The sequence below is a fragment of the Centruroides vittatus genome, unplaced genomic scaffold, assembly GCF_030686945.1.
Source record: "Centruroides vittatus isolate TY-2023 unplaced genomic scaffold, ASM3068694v2 contig_1051, whole genome shotgun sequence".
Lineage (NCBI taxonomy): Eukaryota > Metazoa > Arthropoda > Arachnida > Scorpiones > Buthidae > Centruroides > Centruroides vittatus.
In genome coordinates, this window is record NW_027120680.1 from 1,625,515 (window position 1) to 1,637,917 (window position 12,403).

General features: G+C 32.4%; 1 protein-coding gene across 1 annotated transcript; it reads right to left on the reverse strand.

Annotated features, from left to right (window-relative positions):
- Nucleotides 1-1,918: 1,918 nt before the first annotated feature.
- On the reverse strand, nt 1,919-10,152 carry LOC136971318 (adipocyte plasma membrane-associated protein-like). Its single transcript, XM_067265775.1, has 8 exons — nt 9,908-10,152; nt 9,720-9,835; nt 9,520-9,609; nt 6,728-6,841; nt 6,477-6,648; nt 6,181-6,315; nt 5,046-5,313; nt 1,919-2,202 (listed from the first exon to the last, which is right to left on the reverse strand). Exons 1-8 carry the CDS (start codon nt 10,003-10,005, stop codon nt 2,011-2,013), a joined length of 1,185 nt encoding a protein of 394 aa, XP_067121876.1. The 5' UTR covers nt 10,006-10,152; the 3' UTR covers nt 1,919-2,010.
- Nucleotides 10,153-12,403: the final 2,251 nt, after the last annotated feature.

Sequence of the window (12,403 nt, forward strand, 5' to 3'; positions counted from 1 at the left end):
TGGCTTCTTACCCTTGTGTCCGGGAAAGATGCTACTTACGAAAGATAGGAAATTTCAGTTTTTTATTATCTTATCAGTAAAAATATGGTGTTTTCCAATGAAGCACAATATCTGATTAAACGAATGTCTACTAGGACTTATTTTATTAATAGGACATATTATACAGGTGACCTGATTCTGCAAATTTAAGAAAACTGATCAGAAAAAGCAGTCTGACAATTATCCTGGAAAATTTTCGGAGCTTTTTCGCATATTACGATCTATCGCTTAGCTGTGGCGACTTCCCCCACTAACGTTATAAAAATTTTTTATTATAGGTGAAATGCGAAAAATAGCACTTAATTGCACATTAGAGGCACATAGAACGAACGTTATAAGGAAAAACATTCTGCTCTCTAAGCATTTTTGTGCAAAATGGAAGCTATAACAATACGCTGAATGAGTTCCCAAAAAATATGGGTAATGCATTACTAGCTGCAAATATTCCTTTTAATAAGTCAAACAGCACTGCCTTAAGGGTATTTTTCAGAAATAAACAAATGATAATGTTCCAAGTGAAGCTAATCTACGAAAATACTACTTGCAGCTGACATACCAAGAAGGGAGTTTATTTGTAAATTAAACTTTTTCGTAGTAAATGCCATCTTCTCTGTTATTCTTGGAACTGGAGAGTATAAGGTTAAATTTACGGGAATTTTATTTCTGGCTCTCTGTGGATGACACTTCAACCAAAAATGCTCCACATCATTTATGTTGCTTGTGATCTCTATCAAATAGCCGCAAATGTAATAATTTTTTCCTGCAATCAACGCAATTATAGCAACAGTGAAAAAGTCTGAAATGCCTCTCGAGGATAACAGTGTTTAGAGAAACTCTTCCAACTGTTCCACAGCCAATTTTGACTTCTTGGGATACATACAGTAGAGAACCGAAAATCGGAATCAATTGGGGACTGGGGTTGTTCAGATTAGTGATTTGTTCCGATTACCGATTATGTACGAATAAATATATTAACCTGTCCGATGTTCAAATTTTTCTCCGTTGCGTGTCGCTTCGTGTTGAATTTTCGTCGATTTTAAGCCTAACGAAAATTTTTATAATAATCATCGAGGCTATCGTATCGTTAAAAATTATTTCTTTATTTTGTACAAACAAAATAAATATATTGAAGAATATAAAAACATGAAAATTATACTTTAGAAGTAAATTTAGTATCAAAAACGTTCGATTCAGCACGACACAGTCCGACTGAAAATCGTTCCGATTACCGACTCTCTACTGTAGTTAGAAACTACATTTTACTATGCAAATCACAATAAAGGAATAAATAAGGTTGGTGAGAGATAATGCTTTTATTAAATTAATTTGCATGCAGATTTTATTTATTTCATTTTTAGACGATTCAAATACTTGATTCTGATGAAGCTGCAGCAATTGGAAATGCGAAAGTTGCAATGTCTCGTCGCTTAGTTAAAGAGAACTTGGATACGTACGAAGCAATTTTGCAGATATTTCAAATTATATTGCTGAACTGGAGAGAAAAGGGCTGCTGATGGCAACTGTTAATATCGTCTATAATATCTGTTAAATCTTCTCTACTAATTTGCCTATTGTGAACCATTAAATGCCTATTTTTTCTTCCTATTTATATGAATTATAGTGCCTAAATGTCCTAGCGTTAGTTAATAATTTAAGTTTAGAATTTCTTTTTTTTAGAACTATTGAGAACCGTCGGAGAAGTAGTTGTTAATTAGAGTATACATATAGATAATTTTTGAGTACCAGTAGCTCATTATGACATTCGTAAAAAATAGGAGCACTCAGCTGAGAATTTTACAGTAATTTTTAATACTAATTTGAGTAAAATAAAAAAAAAACATTTAAAAAATAAATATACGAAATAAAAACGCAGAAAATATTGGAAAAATTTACAAACAATTTTATTTTCTAACAATGATTTTACGGTATAACAAACCGGATGACATTCATCACGTACGAATAAAATTAATTTTATGTCTGTTTTACTTTAATTATGACCGGATTTACGTATGATCCAACGTATAAATATCCATTATACTCTAGTACTTCAGAAAATAACGAGCTTTTCCCATCCGGCGAATGAAGAGAATTAATTATTTTTCCATCTTCATCAAATTCCACAATCATTCCGTGATTTTTATCGAAATAGCTTTCTATCGATAACTAGAAAAAAACATTAAAATAATTATATTATCGTAGTACCAATGAATTTTGTCTCATAAATTTGCTAAACTACAGGGTAATCCAGTATAATTTGAATAAAGCCAGAATCCTTATTGTGTCTGTGGTATATCTAATTCATTTCAAGTTTAAATAAATTGTTGAATTTCTGGGAATCTTGTGACACTTCTAAAAGTTTGTTGTGACATCCTGCGGTGGCTCGAAACCACTGAAGTAATAGAAAAGTTACTGTGTACCTACACTGTATGAGTTATTGTAGAAGTGCCGAGTACTTTACCATCATCCCAGTTATTGCAACAGGTTTCTAGGAGTACCACAAGATTCCCCGAACCCAGTAATCCGTTTAAAGTATAAATAAATTCTTAGGTGTCAGGAAATCTGACGATATCTCTGGAAGTTTTCTGTCACTTCCCAGGATATCGTGAAAACCATTGAAGTAATCGAACGACTCTCGCTCGACTTTCCTGGTACTCGAACAGGAAGTTAAGGTAATTTTTAATTATAATGCAATATAAAATTATAACGATAATAACGGCTTAAAAGGAGTAACTTTGTTGAATTATAATAAAAATATCCATTAAAAAATATATCAGTTTACAAAACACTGTCACTAGCTCAGTTTGAAGGTCTGTGTGGCGCCATCTGTTATGAAATTACTTCTTATAATCGAGATGAGTTGATAATATTAATAATAATAATAAGCGCAGAGCCCAAACGGTTAGAAGTTAAAAGTTGAAATTTGATATACAGTTAGGGTACGTCATTGGAATGTACACTAAGAGGGATTTTTGGAAAAAAACCTTCTGCGGGGAGAAAAAATGGTTAAGGATTACCCGAAGAACTCGGCTTTCAACTGTATTATTTTAGTTGCGGTTTTGCGGGAAATCGAACATATCTTCAGATTCATCTAAAAATTCTCTAATTAGTCTCTTAGTCTTGGAGGAGGGTGAACCTAATTCTTGCACCCGGTGAAAACGAGTAAGATTGGCTATAATCTAATAATTTTAATTTTCGCTATTGTAACTTTTTGCTCGAGCAACGACGGGCTCATCTACTAGTTTAAAAATAACTTTTGCATTATTAATTATTAGGAGGCAAATTACTTAATTTTGAAAGTAGAGATGAGTCTTTTTTTTAAACTATAAATGCCAATAACGAGTAAAATTTTCATTAAATCTTATCCCAGACGAAGTATGTCCCACAAACTCCCTCTACCTTCCCACTCCCTGAAGTTTCGTACTCCAAAATTTAATAGCATTAATGCCCCTTATATAAAATTTACCTCGGCGCTAGAGGGACAATTCGTGCTTTAATAGGGCGGAAAGCGATACAAAAGTAAAAACATTTAGAACATGTCCTTCGCATTCTGAAACAAGCCGAAGTCGCAAAATAGAATGTTCAACAACAGATCCGAGGGTTTCCGTAGAGATGTTGATATGTTGCGTGATGCTGGCTTTCGGTTCCGCTAAATCTGTAACGTGTCAAAACATTAAAAATTTCCCCAAAGTCAAAACTCACGTGGATTCGGGTCCAGAGAACGTGCTGGCCATGTTGCAGGAAAATGACGGTTGATTATTCTGTCATTCGCAAAATGCCTGCGAAGTAGTGTTTGTGACATGGTAAATGTTTGTGATGTGTGCATGTCACGTGTAAGAAATTTGTATCTTATAATACTGCCAGTATGCATCACAAGTTCCCCCAGCGGAAAACTTTTGAAGCAAATTTTTCCTACGCAAACAAAATTCTGTTGCTTTGCGGATATTCACGCAAAATGTCAAGAAATACTAGTCAATATGACTAGTATTTATTATTTCAGAACATTGTGAAATCGAAACTTTAATTGTAATTATACCCGTATTTGAAATCTCGAATTAATAATTAAAATGAATGATTTTGGATGTGTGTGTGTGGATATATCTGATATCGAACAACTTACTTATTTATTTAATTTTTAATAAATTATTGGGTATCACGAAATCTTGTGATACTTTGGTGTTGCGGAAATTGAGATAATCAGAATTGCCCTATTTTTTGTTATAGAAATACGCAGTAAGTTTTTGATCACCCTGTAGTTCTAAACAGCGGTGATATTCGAAATAGTTAACAAAGGGTTCGCTAGCAGAAAATTTTTCCGACAATCACCGACAAACGAAATGAAAGTTTTGGCTAGAAATAAATATAATACCTTTTCTTGAGATATATCTAACAATCAGTGGCGTATTTGGAACGTAACGAGCCCTGGGCGAAGGCCAGGTAACAATAGTATATTAGTGCTGTCGACCTTCTTTTTTTTTTTAGGCAGAGAAATTTTTCACCCCGAATGGAATGGCACTGCTCATAGTAGACAGATGTCATCACTCGAAATACAATATCCTTTTTATTTCGCTGTCCATAGCCCGACACGTGTTCCACAGCCATCTTGTATTATCTCGCGCTTGAGATTGTGGGATCTCTCTTATGACTGGATCTAGTTTCGAGAATTCTCGAATCGATCGCGATTAAACCTCGTTTCGGTCGAGATTGAAACGGTCGAGAGAGATCGCGCCAAGACATAGTCCCCGACCTCGCTCACAATCTACATTGAAATGCTCGGTGCGAACGGGGTATAAGGCTCTAGTTTAGTAGTATTACAGAGTATAATATGTATATTTTAATATATTAAAAAAAAAAAAAAAAACAAAAAACAAAACCACTGAGAAATGTTCCGCGTGTTTAACAAGGTTCGGAAAACTGAAAATTTTAACAACGGATTCGGCCGAACCGGTGCGAACCCGCTGAATATCACCACTGGTTATAAATAAAGAAATATTTTAAACACGACTTACGAATCGTTCCAACTGTTTAGTTTTTAAGGCAGGCCAATAATCGGTAGCGTAGTTAACAAGTTTGTTGATGGAATGAAGGTATCTTACTGCCGCTTTCTTCACCAAAGGATATTTATTTAAATGATCGATTATTCCAGGTTTTGAAGAGTTTTTGAAGTTATTAATAGCGACCCAATAACCGTTTTTACTAGGTCTTAAATTATCCACCATTCCGGGAAATTCGACCAGTACTTCCAATTGACCTTTCTTTGCACCTTTCAGATAATACCTAAAAATGGAAAGGTTTTAATTTATATTTGTATAAAAACATTAAACAGTTATTGCTTCTGCGATTTTTAAAATTAATATATATAAATTGTAACTATAGAAAGATATTTAATACTCTTCAGCTGCCGAGTAGTCAACATTTTCTCTTACTAAGGGCGGAAGGAATTTGTTTAGTAAATAAATAAGAAATAATTCTGAAATAATGTAACTAAGAATACTTCCAAGGTTTTATTTTAAAAAAATTATAATAATTAACTTAATAATTAGAGAAAATAATTTAAATGTAGTAATAAATTACAATCAGCGTATGGAAAAATCAATCGAGAGGTACAATAGAATATTGGAAACAGAATCTTCCATGTTGCAACACCATTTAGCGGTGTGGCTAAAATCCGTCGGCGCGTTTCGGTAGAATTGGTTCGAGTTTGGTCCTACCTTGGATGATGATCGGTTCGATCTTGGCCGCGTGTCCCGCGTCCTTTGTTCGTCTGTGAAGATTAACGGAGACACTGATCCTGGCGAAATATCTTACTTTATTCGTCGCGTTTGCTAGATATATACAGTAGTATTATTTACTATTAAGAGGTATTTACAGTAGGTTAGGTTGGCATGGAACACAAAGAAAAACGTCTCTCCTCGTCAGTGTCCGAGAGCGAAATCAGGTCAGCGCGCCAAAGTCGCGGTGGCGCCCTCTGCCCTACAACCATTTCTCAGTATACCTAATAGAATTTTCTATAAAAATTCATTTGGTCATCTTGCCCCGGAGTTAGAGTAATAGAAAAATGTAGCATTTTCTTTTTTTATGGATGATTTTTAATAAAAATATATAATATTATTATTAATTTTTGATATGTGAAATTGAACTTACTTAAGTACTCTTTCTTTAACTGTTTCTGCAATTAGTAAAGAGTCCTTTTTCTTAGAAAACTGCACCCCATTTGGATAATACAAGCCGTCTAAAAGTATCGAAGCCTTCTTGGTTTTTGGATCGTATTGTATAATTCTATAAATAGAAATAAATTAAACACGCGTAAATTAAACATGAGTCGGGTTTATAAAATTATCATTGATACGAATACATTACTCAGACTATTGGCTATAAATATAAAATTTATGCCGTTCCTTAATAAACAACGTATTGTCGTAACAAAACTTCAACTATACCTGCCAGTATTTTCGTGTTCTAGCATGCTATAAAAGAAAGTGTCGCATTTCCATTTAGTGGACACGTCACTAAAGTATATGACACCATTTTCATCCATATCTAAATCATCTGGAATCATTATTTCCTTTTCTTCTACCTTTTCGCCAGTGCTTACGAGAGTTGTGACTGTTCCTATACAGTTAAATCAACAATATTGTAATAGATGTATGTAAATAATATATTAATGATAAAGAATGTAAGTGTTCTGTACCTTTCTTAATATCAACTTGTAGAAGTCCTAACTGAGCATCGGCTACATATAAGGTGCCTTTGGCATCGAATCTTAAACCTAAAGGACGACTGCAAGGTATTGCTTTCTGTTTCTCTGTTAGATAATATATAAATTAATTATCAAGTAGATATATCAGTTAATTATATCAATGCAACTTAATAAATTAAGAAATACTCAGGAATGGGGTTTATATAATTTATAAAGCAAAGCATTTCAGTTGTATTATTGGATAACCTTAGAATAAAGGCTCGTCCATCCAGAAAGGAAAGATCAAGTGCACATCAGTAATTCAATGTTACGCAGAAGAATATAACTGTTGTATGTTCTTGTGTTCTATTGAATTACTTATGTGCACTTGATCCTTCCTTTCTGGATGTATGAACCTTTATTCTTGCTCGAAGGGCATCATCAAGTAATCTCGATGTACTGTACGCTCTTTAGTGTATATCGAGATTACCGTGGTTATCGTTGACTAAGAAGAAACTTTGAGGAAACTTTATTATAATTTTAATGTAGTAGCATAGCAGTAGCAGTAATTCCTCCAATGTTAAGTAGTATACCAAGCTGCGATTATCTTCCATCGATTTCGATTATGGGCAAGGGCTTCAGCTTCCTCTCACGTCATATTGAGCATCTTCAAATCTTGATGAAAAGTTCTACGCCAAGTATTCCTGGGGCGTCCTCGTGGTCGTTTGGCACCAGAGGAATCCACTTCGTGGCTGTCTTAGGGATCCTATTCTTCTCCATACGAAAAATGTGGCCGGCTAGTCGAACTATTCTACGGACGACAATGTTATGAAGTTTGCTCTTCCCATTCCTTCGGAGAACCTCTTCATTGGTGATATGATCTAAATATCGGATCTTTAGGATTCGTCGTAGGTATCTCTGTTGGAAGACATCGAGCCTGCTATTGATGTTTCCCGATATCTTCCAGGACTGTCTAGCGTAAATAGCTATCGCAATCACGATGGAGGTAGACAGGTGGAATTTGAATTCTGTGTGTACCGTCCTTGTAATCCAAGGAAATGATTCTTGGTAGATGCCCTTACAGCAATGGTTAGAAAATTTACGGCTTATTTTAAAAGGTTTTTAATCAAAAGCATTTCGGATTGGTTTATATTTCCAACCCCTCTTCAGTGCTTTTAAAAATACAAATCCTAGTAAGGTTTACGAGATTATTAAATATCACGTAAAAAACTTTTTACGTGATATTTAATAAATTCTAACCATTCCTTCTTGTCTTTCCGATAGCTTTTCTTCACACGTCTATCCAACTCGGTGTATCTTTGGCTGTCTTCCTCCATCTCAGCCATTGTTTTAGCCTGGTTACTTTTAAGTTTTGCGTCTTCCCTCTCATCAATCAACTTCCACGAGCGATCTTGGATCGACTGATCCTTTCGTCTTCCTCGACGTCTTTCAATGATGTTTTGGGTGCACTTCGTGGTAATGTCTCTGAGGTTCTACAAAACATCTATATCTGTTAACTCTCCAAGAAGAGAGAAAAAACGATTGTGTAAATGCTTCGGCGATGATTGGATCATTTAATTTTTCTCCCAGTTTTAATATAGAATTTATAAAATTAATAAACAATGTACTGTACAATACAATTAAATGTATGATCGAGTAGTTAATTATACGATCTTTATAGAGAAAAATATAACATTTATAAACTTATAAAAAACTTTAACTTAAAAGCATTTAGATTCATGAATATATCATTATTTATATAAGAAAATAAAATGTAATTTCAAGAATTACAATGGTGATAACGGCATCCATTTTTATAATATTTCTTCGTACAGTTGTAAGTTAGATCGTGATTTATATAATTTACTGACACTCTTATATAATATATAGATTTCAATTAAATTCAGATATAACTACTGTTAAGATTTGATAATGGTGTCAATTTATCAGTATATCGCGAACTTCGTACCATTCAGGCTATATACAGATATATATATAGGCCTATAGGCCCTATGTGCTAGCTTAAAGTAATGCATGTAATGAATTAATATACTATTTAAAAAGTATATATACATCATACATTTATAATATTTATATCGGTATTTCAAATATTACAAATGTATTATGTATATATTTTAAACAGTGTATTTATTTTTTTATTATATGCATTACTGTAAGCTAGAACATTCTTAATTAAGAGAGTTGGAACAATTCTCAATTGAATAATTACTCCGATGCCTTTTGTCGAAAATTCCTGAAATTTTGCATGGAGGTTGTGTATTAAGAGTATCGATGCTAGTACATTTTGATGTTTAAAGGTGAAGGGGTGGGAGATAGAGCGGGGTCAAATGCCGTGTCTCATCGTGGGAGCAGCATTTACAATTTTATAAAACTCGTCTCTAAGCTCAAAATTAAGTTCTTTGACATTTTATAATAATTAATAATAAAAACATTTTAAAAATAACATGTCGTGACAGGTGGCATCACACACAATTTTAAATGTTTTGGTGGGAAAAGTTACGTCACCGGTTTCTAGATTTCTTCTGTATTAAACAAACATTTTAGACAATTTTTATAAATTAATTAACAGGGTACACGAATGAGATGGTAATTTAGTCTTTATATCGCTAAAGTGACCATTAGGTCACCTGTATACACACTCAAGAAAAAAGAGATGTGTTGTTTTCACTTAAAGAAAGCGTTTTGCAGCAATTATTTATATGTACATTTTACGAAAATTTGAAAATAATTTAAAAGATTTTAACTGTGATTTTTTTAAAAATAATAATTATTATTTTTCTTACCACAAAGTTTATTTAAGTTGACGAAACAATTGAAATTCTTTCCAGATATTTTTGTTATGCATCCATCCCGTGTTCCGGTATAAATTTCTCCTAAAAAATGAAAAACTGCATGTAAAATTATGAAAAAAATTGAATTTTTTAATACAATAATCCTATCATTAATTAAATATAATTTTTTTTTAATCTAAACACGAATATACCTTGATAAACGGCGAGAGATTCGGGAGCGTCAATGGCGCCATCGAATAACCTTTCACCTTCATTTAAGCGATTATTGACAGTAAGAGGACCCGTTAATTCGCTCCATTGCCGAACTCTGTAAGGGGAAAAGCGTGAAATGTGACATTCGATGCGTTTTACGAGGAACCATTTAACATTGCATACTCACGTGAAAGGTTTGGGATGGAAGTCTAAAAGATGAGGAGAGTAGGCAAAGTAGGCAAAGACTATCCCCAAGATGGCGAATAATTTGAATAGGAACGACATTTAGCTTTGTTTAAATTAAAAAATTAAAGTAATTATCCGAGAAATATTATTAATAACTACATATAATACATTAAATATTCGATAAGTTTAGTAAAGAACTTAATACTCGACCACTTATCCAATTTCTATTGATAAGTTGAGTTATATTATGGAATTTGAACTTGAGACGATAGAGTGATAAATAACCGAAGATAGAATTGTGAAAGATTATTTTCTAAACACTTATATCTAAAATTATATCAGATTATAACGAAGAAATCTGCTGACAGAATTAAGTAAAAACAATAGAAATATAAAATTATATTGCTTGATTGCTTACCGTTCTCTCAATTCGTTGTATTTCCTTTGGAATTAGCACAAATTTGCTGTTGAGAACAAATCACAAAAGAACTCTTTTGGAGTGGAAAAAGTAGGTTTATATTTTATAATTTAAAATGATGTGCATTTCAGGCTTAATGCCCCTCTTCAATTTATTTTATTAAATCCGTAAAAAGTTATGTAAGAATGTACAGAATGTATTAAAATATATTTAACACACGCGTATAAAATTTTTCTCAATAAATATAATTACCTAATATTATAATGACAGCTGGAATAACTAAATTATTTAAAACCATGAGTAAAAGAAGTAAAATTGCAAAATATTAAAAAAATTAATATTAAGATATAAGAAATAAATAAAGGTAGTAAAATATTATTAAAATAATAGGACAGTACACCTGTAGAAATAAAATTATTTTGGTTAAATTGTATAAAATCGTGGGCTAATATAAATAAAAGTGAAATATAGCCTACTAAAAATAATAAATAAAAGAATAAGAATCTAATAATATATTGTAAAATTAATAAAAGGGCATACCTGTAAAAATAAATATAATTTCTTAAAATGTATAAAAAGTTTTTTGATTAAAAAGATAGTAAAACATAAAAAACCTAAAAACGAATTAAAAATGGCTAAAAATAATGTGTGTGAGGTCAATCACTGTATGCTTATCATAATGTCTGATATTCTATACGATACAGTGAGTGGGGGAAGAAGGAAAATGGACTCTTCTATTTTGGTAGTAATGGCTGCCAGATCTCACTGATGATAACGCCAGTGTTTAAATTCATTATGATTTCGTTTATTTTAATAATTTCTGTGTTGAAAAAGTTTTTTAATAATATTTTTTTCTTTTTTAAGAATTTTGACGCTGTCAAGCGAGATCTTGCAGCCGGCACGATTGCAGTGTTGGTGTAATCACACTTCACAACCCTTATATGTTCCTTTCATTAAAATTAAAATTGTCAATTCTTTGTACAGCGATGTCTAAAAAATTTAATTTTCCGTCATTTTCCTCTACTATTTCAAAGCATATATTATTGCACAGCCTACAATAAGAAACAGCCTAGTCATTTGCTCTGAACACGTGTGTCGATTCCTGAGGCGGTTTGCACATAGTCCTCACTAGGAGCGCTGATGACCGGACTATTCGATCAAGTGATCAATGCTAATTCTGTTGTAAAGACGTGGTTATAATATATTTAAAAAATTAAAATTTTGAAAATATTTTACATCAAGATATTGGTAAATTTTTATAAAGTTTGATTTAAAATGGTTCATTGCTCTGTGCCGTTTTGTACATCAAATAAATCAAAAAAAGATGGAACAAGTTTTCACGAATATCCAGCGGAAGAGAGTTTACGTTTAAAATGGATAAAAGCTGTCAGTAGAAAAGGTAAGATTTATTTAATACTCCATAATTAAATAATGTAGGAAAAACGAATAATTTTATAACATCTATGCTACTTGCCATTGATGCTACACTTTTGCAATTATTTTATTATATGCTGTAAGGGTTCGTGCAAAAACCACGTGTCCCCATATTTCCCAAATCTTACTTCCCCTTCCCATTATGATCTTTTGTGGCTTTTATAAAACCTCCCTAAAAAAGCACATGGAAAATTTCAACCCTCGAAAATTTATATATTACTTCCTTTTATCAAATTTCTCGGATATTTCAAAAACGGTAGAAAGACATTGCTGAAAACTACATGGGTGTATTTGAAAAGCATTTAATTTCAGCTTTTTAAAATACAAATAAAATTAAATACATATACTCCCCCTTAATGAGGACAAGTACGGTTTTTGCACAACCCCTAACTTCAATGAGATTAGGCTATATTGCAATTGCATTTTAAATTTTTGTACAATTTATCTATTTATGCATACAAATTATTTATAGATGGTATAACTAATAGATTTACTGTATAAGCTAACTCTTTTTAAAATTTACAGATGAAAACAGTTCCAAACTTTGGAAGCCAAGTGACTGGTCAGTTGTCTGCAGTAAGCACTTTCTAGAATCAGATTATAAACCAGGATTGAAAAAGAGAATATTGATTCGAAATGCCGTCC

Bases quoted from the DNA above. Each gene is read 5' to 3' on its own strand.
- LOC136971318 (XM_067265775.1), bottom strand. From the start codon at position 10,005: ATGTCGTTCCTATTCAAATTATTCGCCATCTTGGGGATAGTCTTTGCC. The intron at 6,842-9,519 runs GTAAGAAAAATA...ATTATCTAACAG, and splicing joins CAACTTAAATAAACTTTGTG to AGAAACAGAAAGCAATACCT. The intron at 6,649-6,727 runs GTACAGAACACT...TTAACTGTATAG, and splicing joins ACAAGTTGATATTAAGAAAG to GAACAGTCACAACTCTCGTA.